This window comes from Epinephelus lanceolatus, chromosome 9, assembly GCF_041903045.1.
Source record: "Epinephelus lanceolatus isolate andai-2023 chromosome 9, ASM4190304v1, whole genome shotgun sequence".
NCBI classification, from domain to species: Eukaryota; Metazoa; Chordata; class Actinopteri; order Perciformes; family Serranidae; genus Epinephelus; species Epinephelus lanceolatus.
The window spans coordinates 13,691,306-13,714,257 of NC_135742.1; the positions used below are offsets into that span (position 1 = coordinate 13,691,306).

Here is a 22,952-nt window from a genome sequence, read left to right on the forward strand (position 1 = left end):
TGACTGTGAGCAGTGATCCCAAACAGGAAAATGCCCTTATCAGACAAATCTTCACTCATGAGTTCATCTCAAATAACTAACTTTAATTTCTCCTTGTTTCTTGCAGGTTCCTCCAGCAGTAATTTTTCCGGGCCTTCTTTCAGCGCAAAGACTCCCTCCTCCTCCACTTCCTCCTCTGCTAAGCCTCAAGCCCAGCCCTGGCAGTCAGCAAGACCCGCTTCGGCCCAGAGCAAACCTTGGATGGCTGGATCAGGACAAGGACCTGCACCCAAAGCACCCTCTGCATCTCAGTCTGCAGGCGCACAGCCCACTAAACCCAACTACAACCTCAACTTTTCCAGTGTGATTGGTGGGAGAGAGGAGAGAGGAGTTCGGGGGCCTGGATTTGGTAAGAGACATTTGAGCGGACGAGAAGGGATTTGTTATCGAGTCATTTTTATGTTTGATTTAACACAATTATTACTCAAATATTGCTAAAATATGGTTTTCCTCAGCTTAGAAATGAGTAAATGTGATTAGTAATAAGCACTGGAATTCACCAGTGGCTAAAAAAGGAGAATGAAAATTAAAGGAATTTGTTATATTTATGGACAGTATTGTGTCCTTGATGACCTTAATTTCTCTGCTCTCTCTTGTAACGCAGGCCCCAAACCGAAGGTAAAGGAGGACGATTTTGAGGACCTGCTGTCAACTCAGGGTTTTGCCTCGAGGCCTGATAGGAAGGGACCAAGGACCATCGCTGAAATGAGGAGACAGGAGATCACAAAAGACATTGATCCACTTAAGTTACAGGTAACAAACTAAATACGCATGGAAGAAATGTTACAGTGTTAGTGGGTGAAATGTGAATGCATTTGCCCATGACTGGAGGATCGCCATCAGATCCTGGGAGTTGCAGAATATGTCTAGTAGGGAGAAGTGACTGTGGCGGCATTATCACCCCTGAGGTACCTTTTGAGCCAGGTCCTTAACCCCCAGTGGTTGTACCAGGCAGCTTCCAGATGTTGATGTGTGTTCGTAGAGTGTTCTTGAAAAGAAAGAAAAACAGCTTGTGGTGAAACTTACCTGAATAAAGCTTAAAGGTATACTATGCAGGAATTATGGGTTACTGTTTAGAAACACAACACTCAAACTTGGCTCCTCCTCCCCACACTGCTTGTGTGTTACACTACAAGCTACTAATGTAGAGATGTCACATTTGTTGTAATAGAAAAGACAATACTTAAGCACCTACCCGTCCAACAGAAAACAGGCCAACTTTACATTGCTCTTCATCCTCATCTTGTCCTTCAGTGCTCACCAGTGAATGAAGGTGAAAGCCAGCACCAGATTCACTCTCCTCTTGGAACCAGCTACGTCCGCTTATTGTTTGGCGTCGCTGTAATAGCATCTGCAATTTTTGTGGCTTCCTGTTGGATTTGTGCTGCTTACAGTCTGGCACCTGGTTGCTACCTTTCTATAAAGTCCCATCCTCACCTGGGCACTGTTATTGGCTGAGGTTTCCACACCTAAACTTGTCCTGACCACAGCAAAATGAGACAATACAGGCAGGGGCACATTCTCTGGAGATAAATACACAGCCACACATTTCCAGTGGGTCATAAGTAATGATTTAGAGTGATTACTTTTGCATTTTTAGGAAATTCCTGCATAGTATACCTTTAAAAAATATAATTACGTACCTAGTACCTTTTTATGCTAGAAATGTTTAAGGTTTGTTTTATTGTCATGCTGCAGATCTTGGACTGGATCGAGGGGAAGGAGCGAAACATCCGAGCGCTGCTGTCAACTCTGCACACTGTGCTGTGGGAGGGTGAAACCCGCTGGAGGCCTGTGGGCATGGCCGACCTGGTGACACCCGACCAGGTGAAGAAATACTACAGGAAGGCTGTGCTGATTGTCCATCCAGATAAGGTGCGGTACTACAAAAAGCAAACATCGTCTTCCAGGAGATGACAAGACAAAATTTAATACTCATTCTCTGTCTCTCTCTGCAGGCAACAGGCCAGTCTTACGAAGATTATGCTAAGATGATCTTTATGGAATTGAACGACGCCTGGTCAGAGTTCGAGAACCAGGGATCCAAAGCACTCTTTTAGAACACCTGGTCTGGATCCCAGCCAGACCAGACCAGACCAGACTGGACTGGATTCAGCCTAACCACACACAAGGGTTAGACTGGGCCAGATTGGACAGGACTGAGCCCACATTGGGCCTTAGGGGGCGCAGAGCCTCTGAGAGGTGTCCTCTCTACCATTCCCTTCACTCCCTTCTTCCTTCTTTACTTTCTTCTCTTTCTACAGTCAAGGAAATAAGACCTTTTGCCTCATGTCCGGCTGTGGTGAAAATCTCCTCGCTGGTTCATAAACGGCCGGCAAAAAAACCAAACATTGTGATAGTTGTTGAAACTCACTGCCTACCTGTACGACTGCCTGAGTGGTGCTGCAAACATCTGGAGGGAAGGATGGGTGACAATCACACGAGGAAGACAGAGTGGAAATGAGTACTACATAATAAGACAAGGATTTTTAAGATTATCATGACAGTGGTATTCTGATGAAAAGATTTAACGAGCCCACACTAATGAGATGTTGCTAAATTCTAGCTGTGGCTGGTGAGTTGGTGAGCACTTTTGCAAACAACCAGCCACTTCACTGACTGGTTAAAAAATAAAAAATAAACACGGCTGTACATTTTCCAGCATGCCGGCCAACATGGAGTGTTGTTTTTAAGCTTAGCAAACGTTGCTGATGAATTTTGGGACAAACCAGCCACAGCAAACAATGGACAAAAAACTATCCTGCCTCAAATGGAGAAGCAGGATTTTTGAACGACCATAGATCTGTTGATAATGCCCATTAATACTTTGAAGTGCACCTTTTGGGGTCAGTGGTGGTTTGGGTTTGTTGTTGAGCCATTCCTCTCCAGAAAGACAAGACTATTGCCTGCTGAACACTACTAGTGCTGCTTCTACCATAACAGTTACAACTACACACACACACACACCTCAGATTGATGTTAAAACCTGCATCCTAAACTTCTGACAAAGAAACTTGTTTTGGAGCCCCATATAAACCGAAGCGGGCAGTCTGTCGTGTTTTTTTGAAGTGCTCTTTCAATTCCACCCACTCAGGCTATACTGTGTAGCTGACTGCATGCTCTCCCACACCACACCTCTGAACAACGGGGGGGGGGGGGGGTGTTTGATTTCAAACCAGGGTAGTCCAAACGGGCGGTGGCTCTTTTTTTGAAGTTTTTCTTGTAGCAGAAACAGAGCCCGATGAAGCTGAGTGGCAGACTCAGCACTCACACTGCTCATTGCTTTCGAGCGTCTCCGTCATCACTGTCATTAGCAACCCCTCTCTTTGTCTCTGCAAGCCCCACCCACCTCCGGCGCCAAGTTCAGTGGACATTTTTTTGTCAGGAGCAGATCAAAAAGTGAAGGAATGAAAAGAGAATATGCTGATTGAATCTTGGTTTTTACTTTTTCTTGTATTTTTTGGGGGGGGGTTCATTCTGAGCTTTTTGTCACTTAATCATCACTTCAGTGTAAATATCAGAATATCATCCATCAAGTGGCTTTGTCGAGGCTACAGCCTGATGTGTTACTGAGCGTCACGCTCAACCGCGTGAATGGTTGTGTGATTGCGTGCGTGCATGTGTGTGTGTGTATCTTTCATGGAGAAATTAATGAAACCCTGTTGGACATCATGCTTTCTTGTCTGCAGTCACAATCTTAATTTAATGTTTTCCAGCCTCTCCCACACTTTTGATTTTGTGGACGTTTGTTTCCATCAATCTTTCCAATTCTTGCTTGCTCTGCTTTTCTTTCCCTTTATTTTTTATTTCACATTTTACCTCATGGACCAATCAAATCACCTGTTTTCTTATTTATTATTATGTTTTTTTTCCTTCTTTCGGAGGGTTGGGGGTTGACATGTATTCATGCTATTAATGGCACAAGTGGAAAAAAAATTCAGATAATATATAAGTGGAATGTGCTGAGTGGGAAGGTTGTTGATTGATGACATTGAGCCTCTCTTGCTGTTTTCATTCCAAAGCATCTATTATTAATACGAATGTGCTTTTACAAATATATATCCTCTCTGTTGTTGAGCAGTATGTGTTTATCATTTGTCTGTTCGGTCTGTCTTTCTGTTTGTCGTTACTTTTTTCCCCCTCTTGCTTCTGTTTTGCATTTTGACATTTTTGTTACTATTTCAACACGAGGGGTCAGTAAACCTAAGTAAGAAAACAAAAAAAAAATAAACAAACTGATGCTTGAAATTTTCTGTGACAGTATCATCAAAGTATAAAGAGGGAGAATTTCAGAACCACACATCGGCAGTGTTTACTGTACCAAATTACATCATACTAATATGAATGTAGATTTCAATGCAAAAGCAAAATAATTAAAAAAAGAAAATCTTTTGATTTGAGGCAAATATTTTGGTGGTTTTTTGTCTTTATTTTGAAGATTCACTGCGGCTTCACATTCACAACCTATAGACAGAGATTATCATGAGAATTTATAAAACAAATTGGAGAGGCAACTCAGACTTATCTGAAAGAAATGGTTTTGATTAACTGCAGATAAAAAACTGATTTTTAAAAAGAGAAGCCAAGTAGATGCTAACACCAGATGCTAATGTTATTGTAACCCTAGTTCTATTAGCCCAGGCGGAGCCATTTATTGGACTCTAAGGGTCATACTCTCCTCCAATCCTGAGCACACATTTACCCGCTGAAATATGCATAAACATAGCCGTCCAGACCCCACAGTCTATATGGCAGTACACATGTCCACCATCCTTTACTAAGTGGCGTAGGACAGAGAGGGGCCCTAGGTAGAGATTGCCGCCTGTATCATCAGAACTAGGGTTACAATATCATAACCTTTGCTCTATCACACACAGGCTCTATCCCACACAGGCTCCACCCACTGCTGGTCACGATAGGTACAGTGGGTGGAGCCAGATGAATGGACACCATTATATTGACCCAGCCACACTGATCTTAACCAGCTAAAGGTCAGAGGATACTTTGATGTTCTGTCAGTGAGCAAATCGCCGTTGCTGATGGCGGACAGTATCGTGTACTGCCTTTGATACTTTGCTGTCTCACATATTTGGGTAGGCAGGCCCTGATTGCCTGACTACATTTATGTAAATTCAGTCGGCAAATGCGTGTTCATGATCGGATCCAGTAGAGGGTTGAGCCTGTGTGAGATAATACTCACAAGTATTACCACTGGTTTAAAAATGACTATGAAGTTGACTCTATTTTAATTTAGTTTGAGTTATCTATTTAAAAGCCCAACTCTACGCCCATGTCTCTTACAATGACTAGAACATTTCAAAATAAAAGTATCTGTAGACAACCATCTGAGATAAAATAACATTTTGTTATGTATTGAAGCAGTGTCACATGGTCAAAGCCTGCGTGAAACAAACTTTTATAGCTTCTTATCCACATACTACATTAGATAAAATCTCCAAAGTTTTAGCCAGGTAATTGTTTGGTCCCTTCAGCTACAGTTACAGTGGCACGCAAAAGTTTGGGCACCCCTGGTCAAAATTTCGTTTACTGGGAATAGTTAGGTGAGAGGCAAATAAACTGATCTCCAAAAGGCATGCTTTTCAACATTTGCAGCAAGATAAGTGTATTATTTTTGTTTTTTGCAATTTTAGAGTGAATTAAAAGAAAGGAGCAGCATGCAAAAGTTTGGGCACATTTGAGCTCTCAGGCAACTTTTACCAGGGTCTCAGACTGTAATTAGCTTGTTAAGGCTATCCCTTGTTCACAGCTGTCGTTAGGAAAGGCCAGCTGATACAACTTGCAAAGCTTTATAAATATTCCTGAAACCTTGTTCTGTCAATCAGCAGCCATGGGCTCCTCTCAACAGCTGCCTAGCACTCTGAAAAGTAAAATAACTGATGCCCACAAAGCGGGAGAGGAGGCGGCTTTAAGAAGATCGCAAAGTGTTTTCAGGTAGCAGTTACCTTAGTTCGTACTGTAAGTAAGAAATGGCAGTTAACAGGAGCTGCAGAGGTGAAGTTTAGGTCTGGAAGATCCAAGGAAACTTTGAGACAACTTTTTGTAGGATTGCTAGAAAGGCAAATCAAAACCTCAGTTTGACTGCACAAGACCTGCAGGAGGATTAATCAGACTCTGGAGTGGTGGTGCAGTGAAACCTGTACAAGTATGACCCTCATGAAAGAGTCATCAGGAGAAAATTTGTCCTTCGTTCTCATCACAAAAGTCAGCGTCAGAAGTTGGCAAAGGGACATCTAATCAAGCCTGATGCTGTTTGGAAACAAGTCCTGTGGACTCATGAAGTTAAATAGAACTTTTTGGATACAGTGAGGAAAAGTATGTTTGGAGAAAAAAAGGCCTGTCCAACTGTTAAACACAGGGGTGGTTCAATCATGCTTTGGGATTGTGTTGAAGCCAGTGTCACGGGGAAAATTTCAGCCAAAAGGGAAGAATGGATCAGTTAAATTCTAGCAAATTCTGGAAGTAATCACCATCTGTAAATAAGGTGAGGATGAAGAGAGGGTGGCTTATACAACAGGGCAATGATCCTAAACACACTTTGAAATCCACAATGGGCTAAAGAGGCACAAGCTAAAGGTTTTCCAATGGCCCCTTACAGACCCCCTGACCTAAACATCATTGAAGATCTGTGGATAGACCCCAGAAGAGCAGTGCATGCAAGACAGCCCAAGAATCTCAGAGCTAGAAGCCTTTTGCAGTGAAGAAGGGATGAAAATCCAAACAGGAATTTAAATACTCTTAAGTGGTTACAAAAAGCATTTAGAAGCTGGGATACTTGCCGAGGGCACCAAGTTAGACCATGCAGGGTGCCGAAGCTTTTGCTTCAGGCCCTTTTGTCATTTTGAAACTGTACAAGATTGAAATAAATAGTTGCCTTAAAATACTGAAGAAATGGGTCATCATTAACTTCATGCCTTTCGAAACCAGTTAGTTATTCTACTGAACTAGTCGGAAGGAATTCTGACCAGGGGTGCCAAAACATTTGCATGCCACTGTGTTAGTGATCAGAAATTGAGTTCAACTTTTCCCTTGGGTCAGAAAACTGTTGCAATTGTTACATAACCAAGTTTTTTTTGCAACAGATTGTCATACAAACTTCCTCTTAAATCCCACTCCTACACAGACTGTTGCTTCTATCTGCATTTTGTGTGTGTGTGTGTGTGTGTGTGTGTGTGTGTGTGTGTGTGTGTGTGTGTGTGTAGAAAGTAAAACCAGTACTCCTGCGTTACAATGAGTTACAGCTTTATTTCCAAAGGTGGACCAAGTCAGCTCGACACCAGCCAAACAGTGACCCCCCCATCACCAGATCACATTACATTTCCCCTCCAGATCACAGACTTTGAACACAAAACTGTAGCACATGATTCGGTCTATACAAAATGAAATAAAAAAGTGAAGGAGAAAAAAAAAAAGTGACCTCTCAGCTCATCCCCTCCAACTGTCATTTTCAAGTGGCCATTAAGCTCTAAAACTCGTGTTCAAATGTCACACTAGCCTTAGCTTTGGCACTTAGTTGAGGCAGAGAGGAGAACTGGAGGACAGAGACGAGGACAGAAATGGAGGCTGGGGGAAGTTTGTAGATGCATCTCTTTGAGTGTAAAAAGCGCATTTGAAATGTGAAACAAAGAAAAAAAACAAAAATCGACCCTCCCACCATTTTGAATACAGGTCCGAGTACAACTATAGCCACAGTCGTCGACGCTACAGTTTTCACGTGCAGTGAGTGTTTGCAGTGTGGAAGCCAATGTGCTGGAGAGATGAACATGCTAAGAAACATCAGGCACTGCCATTTATTTATTAAAGAAATCTCCATCTCTCAAGCACCTCTGCGTCCACCATTAATGCAAACTCACTGCACGCGTTCCGGGAAGAATTACGGATTTTTTAAAAAAAAAAAAACGAGCCACAATAGGTTTCCATTTCTGCACACTTATGACAAACAGTCTGTTCTGCTGCCATGAATGCAGCGGGTTTTGGCATGTTGGCATCTGGTTTGGTGTTTTGACAGGAACCAGGGCCGGAAAGGCACTTCAAAGTGTGGATGTCCCTTCGATTTCCTGGCGTAAGCCCTAAAATATGAACACGGTCAGCTGTAAAACTTTGAGTCCTCCAAATGGCCAAAGGGGAATCTGAGAGAAACACAAAGATGGGGATCTGGTCAGCAGCTTCTGGGAGTCATGCAAGACATTTCAAAGGCTAGCGGGGTCACAAAAAAAAATTCAATATTCTTATAATATAAGAAACTTACAGACAAAAAGAAGGTCTTTCAAAGCTGCGTGATGTGCATCTAGCCCTCAATAGAGACCTCTGGAACAATGTGTCCATTCAGTGATGGTTCCACTGTCATCTCCTGAGCGGAAAACAAGACATTACATCGGGTGAGTGCACTGCAATAACTACACCACACAACTGATACACTGGAGCGATTCATTTTAAAGCAGTGCCTCTTACCATTGAGCTGAGCTGCACAGACTCCACAGCGAGCTGCATCTGACATGGCATGTCACAAATTTCTGGCTTAGGCTCTTCTGACAGCACATCCAAACATGTCTGCTTAGGAGTGGCGTCCTAGAAAGGAATGGGAGAGAGGTGGTTAGGATGCACTGTAACCACGCAGAAGATAGACCCATATATCCTTGAGATAAGCAGAACAAATAGCACTGAAAGACTTGCACTAATCTAGTACTACGCGTTTAATTGCATGTGCCATACTTCATATACAAATGTCTGTATAATACTGTTTGTATATGGTTATAAAAAAAATAATAAAAACCAACAGGGACTCACAATGACCATTTCTTCTGCAGGGGCAGCAACAGGCTCAGGCTCAGCTGGCATCACATCAACAGGTTCTGACTGGATGTTGAGGGTGTCACTCACTTCCTCAATTTCCTGAATAACAAACAAGGAGCAGAAACGTGCCCGTTAAAAAAGCTGAGCTGAAAATGTACACTAATGGATTATGTGCCATAAAAATGGCAAAACACTCTTAATCTGAAAGTTGCAGCCACATTTTAGTCAGATTATGTCAAAATGAAATAAATTACACTAAATTACCAAGTTACCACTCAGGTTAGTTTTGCCATTTTAACTGGAACTATTCAGATCACACAGGCGGGATGTCAAACAAACAAACATAAGTATTCTTGGAACTTACTCCATGTGTTACATTAAATTTGTGATGAAAACATCTCACATGCCTCTGGTAAAGCATCATCCAAAAACTGAGAAAATCCATGAATTAAAATAAAAAGGGGTCTGCATTTACCAGCTGCAAAACTATGTAAACACGTTTTTTTTTAACTCAGATCAAGGCCGTGGTAGAGGAGCAGCTCTCATGCTCAGCAAGGTAAAAGGACCATTTTTGGTAATAGAGTCTGGCTTTGAAGAGAGCAAGAAGTTTCACTTTCACTTTCTTGTCTGTTTGGGAAGTACCGAGCATACAACTGGATAAATGGCACTGCACGAAATATGAGAGTTTGTAAACTGATGTTTCAATAGTTCTGCTGGTAAACGTGGTCCCCTTTGTTCTCTGAAGGCATGTGACAAAAATGTTTTCCTCACAAATTCAGCATAACATGGGATGAGCGGTCATTTGAGGAGTGAAATATTCCTTAAAAAACAGTGGTCCCCAACTGGTCTAGCCTCAGGGTCCAGGCTTCTCCGTCATTAGTTCAAGGTCCATGCAGTTTATATTCAGCATCACACTTGCGTTTGGCCATGTTGTTGAGCTAGTTTGCCATCCGTTAGTCACTCACTCTACAGCAGAAAACTGCACTCCAAAATTAAAGCTCTATGCTGGAAATTCACTGTACTCTAAAACAGTGTTTTGCAAACTTGACACATTCCTGAGTCACTTACGACCCATACAGAATGGACCTGCAACCCGCTTTTGGACCATGACCCACCAGTTGGGAACTACTGCTTTAAAATATGTCACTTCATGATAACTGCAGTGTCTCATGGTACATTTCTTTGTGCGATTCTCACCGGCTGGACAGCGGCAGACTCAGCAATGGCGTCCTCCACGGCTGAGACGGATTCTGTGACAACAAAGTCATCAACCAGGCTGTCAGCAATGTCCTGGGTGTCAGGAATCTGCAGAGAGAGAAAAGGGGACAGCAGGGGACAGCAGGAGAACATTAAGATTTTCCACCAGGCAGCACACATAAGAAATTAAGAAATGAACGAGGGGAATTAATTAGCAAGCATCCTGGGAGAAATCAACTGAACTAGATCATTTTAAAACGGCTTAAGGGCAGAATGTATTTGCATCAATGCATTTCACATATTTAAGCATAAATGCTGAGTTTTATACCTAATAAAATATGGATAGAAATATCTTAATGGTGACATAAAACAGTTTACTGTTTTAGTAGTAGCATACCCATTAAATAATGATTTCAGGGTGATCTTTATCTAGAAGAGTCATCCAAAATGGTCACAAATAGACAAAAACTGTGCCACAGTTTAGGTTTTACCTCTTCTACTGGAGCCGCAGGGACGATGACTGGCACCTGGTGGGACAACACAAACTGCCATGTTAATATTCAGTATGACACGTAAATGGAGTCAATGTTACATCTACACAGTATTTTATACCAAAGAAAATACCCACCTCTGGGAGTTCCACGCATTCGGCAGGAGCATCCTGAGGTGTACAAAAGAATGTCATTAGTCTTTGCTGTAAAGTCACATTTAAAAAAGACAATGTAAATGAAGAACGATGCCAGAAAACAGATGAAGCCATTGTGGAAGTTCAAATTTTGACAACCAAACCCCAATTCAAGAAAAGTTAGATTAGCATACATAAAATCTGATGAGGAACTTCCACAATAACCACAACACTTCAAACCACATGCAACACACAAATCACAAAATAAAAATGTAAACTACATAGAAGTCAATGCACTTGTGTTCTTGGAAGATCATAAAGAGATAAGTTCAAGAGAAGAGGAAGGGGTTTTTATTGCTGTGGCACCTCTGTGACTGCAACGGGCTCAGTCGGGACTTCAGGTGCATCTTCTTCAGCCAATACTTCTATTTCAGCTTCGTCATCTTCACTCTCCACTGGAGCTGCAAGACTGACGACAGCTTCAGTCACCTGCTGTGGCTCAGGTATCTCTGCAATGTCCTCCTCCACTGGTTCCGCAACTATTTCTGCAACCACTTCCTGTGTCGCAGATTCTGCTTCAGCAGGAACTTGGTCACTCGTGGGTGCTTCTACCACTGGCTCTTCAGCAGCTTCGGTTACAGGCTCTGGTGCGGCGACACCGTCTGTGACCGACACTTCCACCTCAACCTCGGCGACTGCTTCTTCGGTCTTCACTTCAGTCTCTGGCTCGCAGACGTCAAGCGTCTGCACATGCAAAAATCAACACGGCACACATTAACAAACCATGCAACATGCAAGGGAGGGGAACTGATGGGAGACACTTTGTCAATATGAATAAACCAAGTTTTTCTTGGGCAAGCAGATGATGGGACAAAATGATGAGCTACCATGCATGATCAAGACTACAGAGTTTGGTAAAACTAAAGTCATGCATTGCCATCACACAGAAGTCTTACCTGTTCAGTCTCTGTTGTTATGATTGTAGGCTCTTCTGTCTGAATCTGGAGGCAGAAATAACCACACGTAAGCAAACGGCACATTAATCAATAGATTAGATAATAGAAGAGCAACAAGTCAATGGCTGTTTACCCATTAAATGGACTTAACAGCAAGCATCTGACATTTTCTGCACTGAATACGAGCTACAGCTAAGAGTCGATCTGATCTAATTGATGTGCCTCGCCGTTTTCCTGAGGAACTTTTCCCTAATTGCAACTTTCACACCAACTGCAGCACTTATGTCGCATCAAACCCCTATTAACTGCAATTTCAGCTTGTTTTGGTCAGTAATGATCAGTATGGTGAGTTATGGGACACTGTTTGCAGATCAATGAAAAGCCAAAAGTGTTTCAACCTTTTAAAAAAATCCATGAAATTAAATCTGAAATCATTTAGATGGTGATCGGAGTACTGGGTTACATAAGAGAATGAGACCTGAAACAAAGTGTGGTTGTCATTTGTGAGGTGTGAAGCTTAGGTCACAGAAATGGGTTGTCTCTTGTCCAGTTACTGCTCTCAGAAACTTATAAAACATGAATGGAAACTCTGAGCTACTCTGGTGTGATGTATGGCGTCCTTTGCACAGCTGCTTTGGGGCGACAAATGAGCAAAGCAACCATACACTGCAATGTGTTGCCTTAAAAAAGGGACTTGTGTTTTGTATTCAATGAATGTACTGTATTATGCTTTACGTAGGGGTGTGTGTGCTCAGCTGTAATGGCCACTGATCAATAAGAAACGTAGTGTTTAAAGACCCTGTCTGACATTTAAAAATGTGTAATAAGCAGCACAAAAAATATCTCGCTTGAAATGCGTCATGCTGAGTTATGCTCTACTCACTCGCACTTGTGTCATCTGCCTCTGGCTTGTTACAAAAATATACTGCCTGAGCAATTTGAGGTTTAGGGGGACAGACAAGGGGCTGACAGTGTGTGCTGGAATTAAAATGCAGGTTTGCTCTTACCTCGGGCTCAACAGGGGCCGCTGCTGGAGTCTCAGCTGGAGGTTCAACCTACGAAGGAAAAAGAGTATTCATGAGTCAGCAGAACAATCATAAAGATATGTACATATGATGAGATGGCAGAGAGTGCATCTCATTAAGAAAAGGCTCAACATTAACAAGCATTTAGAGGTTGTAAAAAAAAAATTCTGCCTCATGTTACACGCTGCCATTATCCTTATTTAAGTCTTCTTTTTCCTCCTTAAAAGGTTAAAGGTCAAACTTTAGTAGAGGAAACACACTCGCCCTAAAAATATGCCAAGCGCAAAAACAATCCACACAACTGTTTCCCCCGCCAAACTGTAGCTGTGATAGCCTCAAAGCATTTAACAGAAAACCCAGCAAGACTCTAAATAGGCTGCCAAAAAGATTTCAAATCATAAATTTGCACCAATGCACACAAGCATATTAGAGTATGCTTTGTGTGAGTGTAGCTGTAATTCAGAAGAGAAAGAGGGGAACGTAATACAGCCTCAAGGAATGTTACAACCAATTACATAATGAAAAGCTGGTACGCCCATTTCTCACCCCTAAACTACCTTTATCATCACCACTCTAAAAACCCACATCACTTTATAACTACATGTCAGAACAAGAGGTAATGTTCTGGACCCTCTTTTATACCACTTTACTCATAATCATTAGTACTTGGAAATACTCTTTTCTGCACACACATGCCCAGATAATGAAGTCACCCATATTCTCCATATTGTGCTATGCCAGGGTGACATTTGTATCCTTGCCACCGGTTTACTGGAACAGTTGGCAGTAACCTAAATGGCCACTGGTGGCTCCCACTGTGCATCCAAGTGTGCTGAACCATAGTGGCACTAACAGGGAGCAGCACATAAATAATTTAAATCTTCATAGTCTGACAGTAAATTATTTACACCGTCTTGTACCAGCGGGTTTTAAATGTAGGACAAGTCTGGTGCACACAGGCTGCTACTGCTTGTTAAGAGGCCAATCATGCATTGGCCAAAATCATTAAGCGCTGTGTGTAACTCTGGAGGAAGATGGTTGATGGCTGAGTCTTGCAGGTCGTTAAATACCAGTGCTTAGGGTTGGTGGTCAGGCCAAACCATGTACCCAAAGTGTCTGTGCTTGATGACCTGGGAGTGAGACCAATCCACTATCTTTCTCCAGAGTTACATAGAGCACTTTAAGTTCATCCATGTACAGTAGTTAACGGAGTGAAAACTCTCTCAGAAGACACTTCAAATGCTTGTAGTTACGCTCCAGTTGCTTGACCATCTCCACTGCTTTCTCTGCGCTGTGTTACAGGGAGGTGAGGAATCCTGTTCTCCAGGATTTTAACAACTGCTGAACAAAAGCCAAGTGGGCAAAAATACACGTATAGTTGAGAAGGGTAAATATACACTCCAGCTATAGCCCTGGAGGGACGGTATAGGGGAGAAAAAGGAGGGAGGGAGGGAGGGAGGAAGGGAAAGAGGGAGGGGGTGGTCTATAGGCCTTCCTTTGCTTGACAGGAAAACATACGTACATATGGACTACACACACCCCTCCAGTCTGCCCCAGCATCAGAACACTCTGTACCAAACTGATCTGCACACAGATCCTGCTTCAGCAGTCCTGCTAGGAGACAAATCCAGCACACATCACAGCTGGTCTGGGAACAGCCAGCTTTTACACAGACCATTTCAATCCACACAGGACATAGTGTACCTGGGATGCAATGATCTCTGTATTCCGACCAATTTAATGCTCCTCACACACTCTTTAGGACTCAAAGTTGAGGGAAATGTTAGAGCAATCTTGCATGGTATAATCTGTCCTTATACATTTAATGATAAGTACAAATAAGGTAAGAAAAACACTGGTCAAATGCTTTGTAAGAGTCATTTGTCTGAGATGGAAGCAAAAATCAAAACCAAAAAAGGAAGCATTTTGTACCTTCTGTGCAAAACTGTATGGTTCAGCTAATGAAGTCCTATAGAGCCCTCGAAAACAAACCCATAAAAAAAAGTTGCCAGGAAGTGTGGGGAGGGCCCCATGTGCAGTTATACATGGAAGGCTGGACATCGTGGGGCGGAGGGTTGGGGTGTTCCCACGTGCCACAAGGTGATCATTTTTCCAACCAAGTCTGAAAACATTTTATGTATCACTTAGCACATCTTTGTCATCCACTACATCATCTCTATGGCCATCATAACAAACTGTGATGAAAGAAAATATGCTTACCAACCATACGTAAGCATGCTGTAATTAGCATTTTCATCGTGCGCAGTCTGAATGTACCTCGTGTCATCCTGTCACTAGACATTTGCCACAGACTTTAAAAAAGGTTGTGACAGCTGTCTGAAAGCTCCTCTTCAACACACCAAATACCAAAGGCTAAACTACACACATGCACACGCACCCCCTGCGTCCCAACATAGAACTTTATCCCACCTTTCCCAATCTGTCCCCTCCCAGTACTCCCAGCAAAGACCCAATGTTAAAAAAAAGGGGGACACATGGCTGAACGAGTGCATACGCTAAGACGACAAGCTAATAAGGGCCCCATAGGTCCCATACCAGGGGGGACAGAGGAAGAAGAGGGGCCCAGAGAGAAGTAAAAAAGGGAGGGCAGAGGAGGGGGAAGGAGAGTGAAAGGAGAGACAGAGAGGAACAAGTGGTGGGAGGGTAGGAAGGGTGATCAGGGAGAGGGAATTTACAAGGGAGAGAGGGGTGAGGGACTGAAGGGGGGAGGAGTGGAGGGCTGCAGGAGGAGAGAGGGAGCAAACTGGTACAAAATGTTCAGTCTCAGCAGGAACCGCACCCGTTGCCTCAGGCCACAGAAAATTCAACACACACGGCAGGTTTGAGATCGGGTGGTGGGTTTAAAACTCACCTGGGTCTCCGTAACGACACTCAGGAGCAGAGGGGCCGCCTCTCTTCGGTCCCAAAGCCAGCTGAATACAAGCCCCATTGATGCCTGCTCCGAGTCTAGTGGCTACTGAACAACTGACGCGAGTGATGACTACTTCTCTAGCCTGACACGAGGTGTCACAGAGTGGACACTGTCTGCAGGACTGTGGCCACAAGTGTGTAAGGTATCTGAACAAAGCCTCACAAAGTTAACTGAGAAAAGTTCATAAAACAAAACTTTACTTTTCATATAATATCCTACTGTATGTGTTTGCAGTTACAGTCAGCATTGACTAATGTTCAGGTTTCCTAAAGTGCATGAGTGTCTGCACGTTTGTGAGCGCTGAAACTGAATCTGGCACATCTGCAAGCAGTGAAGGAGCAGAGAGGACGCCAGGGGGGAGGCAAAGAGGTACGATGATGTGGTGGGAGGGAAGGAGGGGGTGGACACAGCTATACAATGATAGGCAGTCCATCTCCAGTAGGAACTTTAGTGGTGCTGTACAGCTCAGTGGTCAGCAAAGCATAACATGTCAGGGTCAGAGGCAACAATCCAAACCTCAAACTAGACCTATGTAAACTAGACATGATGACCCTAGTTTTATTGACGGACAGCACAACACAGAGTGAGAATTCTACCCACTGATAAAACCTCCTGTCTCCTTTTACACCCATCATGAACAGCCTCATGTACACTAACATATAGTGAGCACATGTGTGTGCGCACCATATGTGGTTGTGGCTCAGCTCCTGGGAGCAAAATCCCTGATTCTAGTGTGTGCGTGTTCATTTGCAAGTGTGTATGTGCACTGAGGTTAGGCACATGTATGTGCAGTGTGCAGCCTATGTGTGCCTCTGGCCTGCCGTCTTCTGGCTGAAACAGAACGTTCTGTTCCCAAATTGAAGAACAAAGACTGTAACTGTCACTGTTCATGCATGTATAGATTTATAAAAGGTAAAGACAATGCTGGGAAAGAATGCGATAGTAATACTGTTTTGGTGAGAAGCACCATGAAAAGTAAAAATGCAGTACAGATACAAGGATGGTGCAAAAGTGGTAACTGTGCAAAATAAGCTAATAAAATATGCCATGGATTTAAATACAAAATGACAGCAAGCTTAGTATATATATCCCCCCCCCCAAAAAAAAGTGTATTATCCAATAGAGCAGCACCATAAGAAAATTCAAAGACATGTGACTATATTTTAGACAACACACTCCCCATCATCTTATCCAATCAGCCCATTCCAAAAAAGACACGTGCATGTTTAAAGGTAGATAATGCTGAAATGGCTGGGCCCAGTCCCCCCAGTGATGGAGCCTACAGTCTCTTTCCCCACTCTCCACCTCTTTGCTAAATGGAACATGTTGTTCCCTCTGCCTCCCACCCCCCACCAGCTCCACCTCCCTTCTCCCATAAGATCCCAGCCACCGCACGTACTGTATGTGCAAACACCATCTAAACTGGTCGTCCACAAAACTTAAACTATGTACAGAAACAGCCCGTGTAAAGAGGAGATCCAAAGCTCCTGCTCAAATCTACACCAATGCAGCCATCACACCACCAGACCTACAGAGGAACCTCAATATTCCTTTAATAAATCACTCCATAAATATCTCCAGGACATATGCTTGACTTTCTAAGAAACCCATTAGAGATATATATAGGGGGGGTCAACTTTAGAGGTTTTCCTGGCAATGGGAGAACAAACAGTTTATTCTACAATCACAGGTATGAAACAAGGCAGTCCTTACCTCTGTTACTGGTTCTGTTTCAGGAATGATATGTTGAGTCTCCTGTTCTATCGCAGCTTCGACTATGGAGGGCTCCTCAGGTGGAGTCTCAACGACAGGTGCTTCTTCAGTGATTGGGGCTGGGACTTCAACCTCAACTTCTGCGGGAGTCTGTTCCAGCACCACAGCCTCAGGCTCTGGCACTGCTGCCTCGACTGGGACGGGCTCTACGACGGGCTCTACGACAGGTTCTTGCACGACAGGTTCTTGCACGACAGGTTCTGGTTCTACTACGGGGGTCGGCACAACGGGGACAGCAACAGGGACGACCTCTGGGATCTTATCTGGAACTGGTGCTGGAGCTGGAGCTGGAGCTGCAACTGGTGCTGGAGCTGGAGCTGGAGCTGGAGCTGGAGCTGGAGCTGGAGCTGCAACTGGTGCTGGTACTGGAGCTGGAGCTGCAACTGGTGCTGGAGCTGCTTTCTTTGGGGCTGCTGCAGGGGGCGCACACACTGCGATCCCGGGACTCGCTTTGACTGGGGGGTTGGCTGCATGTTGCTCCTCGAGGGCTCTCCTCTGGGCCTGCTGCAGAGGGGAAAACAGAAAAACACAGGTTAATGATTGCCGTCGTGTCAATGATTGAGGTTTCTTTCATGTATTCAAATGGTATTTTACCTGTTCAAAATAACTTTAGGGTAACTTGAACGATATTTTCTGAAGTTTGGCAGCTGAGTGCAAAACGCTGACACTTCAGTAGCTTCATAAAAGTGACGAAATGGAGGCAAATGGGGAGTATTATGGGTCTGAATGGAACTGAGGCCCTCGTCCTGTTCAGATACTGTTGTCGTCGGTCTGCGGTTCACTCTAGCACTTTTCTGTCTGCAGGAATACCAGGCATGCCATCCAACGTGTTTTTTCAGCTCTGGACAAAACCCCCTCAGGCTTTAATAGAGATTTCAGGAGCGCAGACCCACTGAAGGGAGGGGTTGGGTAACTGGGAGTGAGCCCAGCAAAGCTAGTTAGATAATGGGAGCTAATTAGTTGAATCAGAGCGTTCCTGACAGGTCTGGTGAAGCGGGAATGGAAACTGTGCGAGTCAGCAGCACTGATGGGTGCCCCACAGGCCAGACAGTGGGCCTAATCACATCATAATCAGGTTATAATCACTCCCCGAAAATGCTTTTGTTAGGCTGACAGCCAGTTAGTGCATATGTCTATGCCTGTGACGCTAGCCACCGTCAAAACAACCCCTGCCCTTATCGATGCCCACAAATGGCTTGATCCAAACCTCACCACCACAGAGTAATAAATAAACTTCAGTTAATCAGGTCGTTAATTGTACTCATCGGGCTGTACTACAGAGGCCCAGCCACTTGAGGGGGTCTCTATATACAAAGGCATGTGTGAGAAGCGTTCAGCTTTACATCTTCAAGCAGTTCCTTCTCATCCTGTGCTCTGGTATCGTAGAGGGAATTGATAACAGCTGTAAGTGACTTCAGGGGCCATTTTTATCTGCCTGTCACTGGCAGGCTGAGAGAACCAGAGAGATTGTGCAGACTCCAATCTGGCAAAAACTAAGGCAAGACATTCCTCCAGTCAACACAATACCAAATACAGTTGTGTGGTGCTGAGAGTGGGGGACTAGCCAGAAAGAGGCTGAAGAAGGGGGGGAGGGGCTGAGGAAGCATGCCACATACCTAGTCTAAGTCTTCTCAGTGCTGCAGGGCCGGGTGTGCAAGTGGTCATTTTTAAGTTTAATCAGATAATAGAGCACAGGGTGAAACAATTAGGATTGGAAAACTAGCGAGAACAATGGTGATGGATTAACATTTGGAGTCTGTGTTACTTTATCACTTATTATACACCCCTCCCCCCTTTCTGCCACACCCACTCCTCTCTAGGCACTCAATGTTCAGAAGTAAAAGTCCTCCCAGTTACCTAAGAAGAGTGGGGAGGGGGGTTGGGGGGCAGATTAGTCAATTATCATCCCATTTGCCCACTTCAGCTTGTTAAATTTTCAGTCATTGTTTTTTTTAATCGAACAGTGAAGCAGTGTTTCATAAGTGAAGACAGTGAGTACTGTATGTACTGTACAGTGTGTACATGACAGATGGGGGAACACTCTTTGCTTTACATTTTGCATTAAAAAATATGAGCAAAACATTAAAAAAAAAAAAAATCAACTTTGCATTGAGGCAGATTTTACCTTTAATGAAAATGAACCACAAAAACAAATGTGGAATCGCCATCCAAACATCTTACCATTGTATCCATGGTGCGCTCACAACGCACGTGGCGCACGGGACTTTTGCCAAGACAAATTTCTTTGTCCCTCGTATCTAATGGCAGAGCCAGAAGCATCCGAAGTGATGGGATACTTTTGTTTGAACAATTTAAGTGATTTTAATCGTGGATGCAAGCAATTTTGGTGCGTTTTTTTTGGTGCATCCAATTTACGCACGGTGCTTGGAGCGCTCCTCGGAGTTGAGCGCCACAAGCAACGCAACAAAGTGAAGAGAAAACATCGTGTCAATTTCTATCACTTGTCAGTACATATTTTCGTGCTCGTGTGCGAGCTTAGTTTGACCACAGATGCAAAACACGTGCGCACGAGCAATCACGGTCACTAATCACAAGTAAAAACAAGGCTTTGGCTTTTGGGAAAATTAGAGGCACATAGTTAAAAACAACAACTACAGCCACAAACTATACAAAATGAAACTTTAATCGACATTTTCCAAGAAGGTCCCAATTAACTGAGTTCATATTCCAAATTAAGTCCAATTATTTTTCGATATTATCGTGATGAGAATAAAAACCCAGTGGAAACAAAAGTGCGCCTGCCACCACTTACCACCCTCCTCATGCGACGCTTGTTCTTCTTCCTCCTGCTGGGCATTTTGGCGTGTGTGTGGTGATGGAAAAACGAGGAAGACCGAAGAAATGAAACGAGCAAAGGAGCCGCGTGAACAAAGTGGATCTTTATAGAGCCCCCGGTCTCTGTGTTACCTTTGCATCGAACCTATTGGAGCACTGGGATGAAAGATGGGGGGCGTGGAGAGGCAGAGAGAGCGACACATACACAGCCCCGCGCACGTGCAGGACAACTCAGTGAGATGATAGAATCAGAGTTGGGCTACCTACTGGCTGGATGTTATGCAACCACTCCATCAAAGAGGGGGGACGAGAGTGGCTTGCAGGGTGCCACACCCCCTTTCCCCGGATCAGTTAGAAATACTTTTTGGCTGGAGCACATGGCAACAACCATGCACATGCTCTAAAATATTTTTTTCTTGTCTTTTTTTCTTTTTTGAACGCTTTTCAGAGTCAGCTTTGCAGCATACAAACCATAAAGCATGCCACCATCCAGTTGCAACCTTATTCTTGAGAGAAAAACACAAACAGCTTCACACAAAACAATGTGTGCTTCTGTCAACTTTCTGAATTCATTAAAATCATGAAGCCAGAGAATAGTTTTCATTGTATGTGCCTCTACTAGGGAATAAAGAGAAAGAAAGCTTGTACATGTGTCAACGCCCACCGCCCCCCTGCACTGCATGAGCTGTGAGCACCCATTGTCTCCAGCTCTTTGGGCACAGTATGCATAATTACAGAAAAGAAGAAATATATGCTTTATTGTGTCATTTATTGTCCTGCTTGTGTACAGGGAACATTGAAACCAAAGCAAGTTCTCCATGTAACTAAAAACCCACTCTACATTAAATCTGATTCTGAACTTCCATAAACCTGCTTCCGTGCTTCACATGGGTTATGCGTGATGTGAGGAGATGTGGGGAGGGAAAGGTTTTAGTGTGTTGCCGATGCTGTTATATACAAATTGAGTTGAGGCAACACGATGTGGCAGTCTTCCCTGAAGGCTTGCAACTTGATTCACACCTCAGCAGTTTGTGTGTGCAGATAGATTACATACATGCAGTGTCTCTGTATGTCACCAGCATGTGCACGATGAACTGGTGATATTTCTGTTACAGTCCCTCCAGAAAACATCAGCAGAACATTCGGCTGCTGCAGGAACTGCGTCGCTGTGACCGCTCAGTCACTAAGTCACCACACAGCAAATCTTGAAATAAATAATGGTGAATGATTAAGTGGTGCATCACAGTCAGCCACAAAGAAAGAGCTGGGAATTTAGAGATCATATGGTTAATGATGCTACTTTGACTCATCTTTTTGTTTTGTGGTTGTTGATAGATTAAGGCCTTTGCCACATGTACGCAGGTATCACAGGTTATACAAATGTGTTTTAGGTCACGGAAGATTTTCAGACACAGTTTTTTGGCTTGTCATGTCAGTGTGCATTGTTTTCTCTGTTGTAGGGTGTCACAAGTGAGGCGACATTTTGTGCAATGGCTGACTCAACCAAAATTGTGCTGGCTCTGACCTTGCTAACAGGACTTTTCATATATTTACACATAAATACTGTTACACTAAATTGAGGAACAGTCATGCTTCATGTTGTGTTTACGCCAGGTGTGAATAAAATAATTTGTGCGAGGGAATTACATGTACAGTCAATGTAAAGACCACTCAGACACAAATTCCCACCAGGCGGCATGATGGACATTACGCAAAATACGCCAATTCAGCGGCACGAATGAAGCAAGAAGCACGATTTGAAAAAACTGAACTTCAGTGACCAATATTCGCGCCACGACAGCCAATCAGCATTGAGATCCTCCAGGGACAGTTATTCGCACATATGAAGTGTGTCAACACAAAATATTCTAGTAAGTATTCTAGTATTCTAGTTTTTCTGGCTTCTAATCAGCCAGTGTTTCCTATGGTTACGGTTATACCACTCCCTGTTCCTTCAGCATGCTCTTTACAGTGCTTCAGTTGGGTGTGTTTACATTTGGATGGAGATTTTTTTATAACAGTGTGTGTGGACGGGAACATTTGAGAACAAAGTTGGGAAAAACCCTGTTTTTTAAAAATAGTCATGTCTGTGTGGATGAGGCCTAAAAGTCTGTAGCCACTTTAGCAGAACTGTGAAGCAGCAACAGAATTTTGGGGTGGATGAAAAATAAATGTAAACTGGAGGAAGTTTAATCTAAGCTGCTTCCTTGAATGAGATGCACTGTGCTCTAATCTAAATCAGAGGGGTTTATGGGATGGGTGGGTCCTGAGTCCATTCTGAATGGACCACAAGTAAGTGTGTAAAAAATCACACTTTATTTTGAAGTACAGTGAATTTCTGTTACAGAGCTTTTATTTCAACGTGCCGTTCCCTGCTGTAGAGTGAGTGACTAATGGACAGCTACATGACAGACACGGCAAACTAGCTCGACGGCATGGAAGCACAAGCATGACGCTGAATATATTACACTGTGTGGACCTTGAACTAGTGACTAAAGAGAAATCTGGAGCCTGTGACTCGACCAGTTAGGACTCTCTGTTTTAGGGTATGATTCATACTCATCTCTGGACCAGCCTCAGCTGCACTGAGCTCAGTGCTAACATAGCATTGCACCAGAAGTTATAATGCTGTGTTTTGACTGGGTCACATGACAGTGCAGCACGCACACTAAAATATCTTTTAATATTTGTTTTTGTTTTGTTTTCAGTGCGTTTCATAACACACAGAGCATGCTGTGAAGCTACCCTGCACTGCAGCCATTCAGTGTCTTGTTCCTGTGTTAACTCTGAAAGAAATA

The 22,952-nt window shown here is 43.5% G+C and overlaps 2 protein-coding genes across 3 annotated transcripts in view; one reads left to right on the forward strand and one right to left on the reverse strand.

Moving 5' to 3' along the window:
* Nucleotides 1-2,681, forward strand: part of gak (cyclin G associated kinase) — a 35,932-nt gene extending 33,251 nt beyond the window's left edge. Inside the window, exons 26-29 of the mRNA XM_033619593.2 lie at nt 107-388; nt 644-792; nt 1,738-1,914; nt 1,998-2,681. Of these exons, the coding sequence (XP_033475484.2) occupies nt 107-388; nt 644-792; nt 1,738-1,914; nt 1,998-2,099 (710 nt within the window). The 3' untranslated portion in view covers nt 2,100-2,681. The remainder of the gene's footprint in view (nt 1-106; nt 389-643; nt 793-1,737; nt 1,915-1,997) is intronic.
* Nucleotides 2,682-7,282: 4,601 nt separating this feature from the next.
* Nucleotides 7,283-20,297, reverse strand: LOC117252868 (uncharacterized). 2 transcript variants are annotated; one of them, XM_033620103.2, is made up of 12 exons: nt 20,132-20,297; nt 17,299-17,862; nt 12,636-12,683; nt 11,629-11,673; nt 11,039-11,416; nt 10,676-10,708; nt 10,539-10,574; nt 10,048-10,155; nt 8,845-8,949; nt 8,509-8,625; nt 8,306-8,407; nt 7,283-8,186 (listed from the first exon to the last, which is right to left on the reverse strand). In XM_033620103.2, the coding sequence occupies exons 1-11, from the start codon at nt 20,174-20,176 to the stop codon at nt 8,345-8,347; spliced, it is 1,542 nt and encodes a 513-aa protein (XP_033475994.2). In that variant the 5' UTR covers nt 20,177-20,297; the 3' UTR covers nt 7,283-8,186; nt 8,306-8,344. The 2 variants fall into 2 exon arrangements, with proteins under 2 accessions (XP_033475994.2, XP_033475996.2); XM_033620105.2 differs by lacking the exon at nt 11,039-11,416 and having other exon boundaries at nt 20,132-20,296.
* Between the last annotated feature and the right edge of the window lie 2,655 nt (nt 20,298-22,952).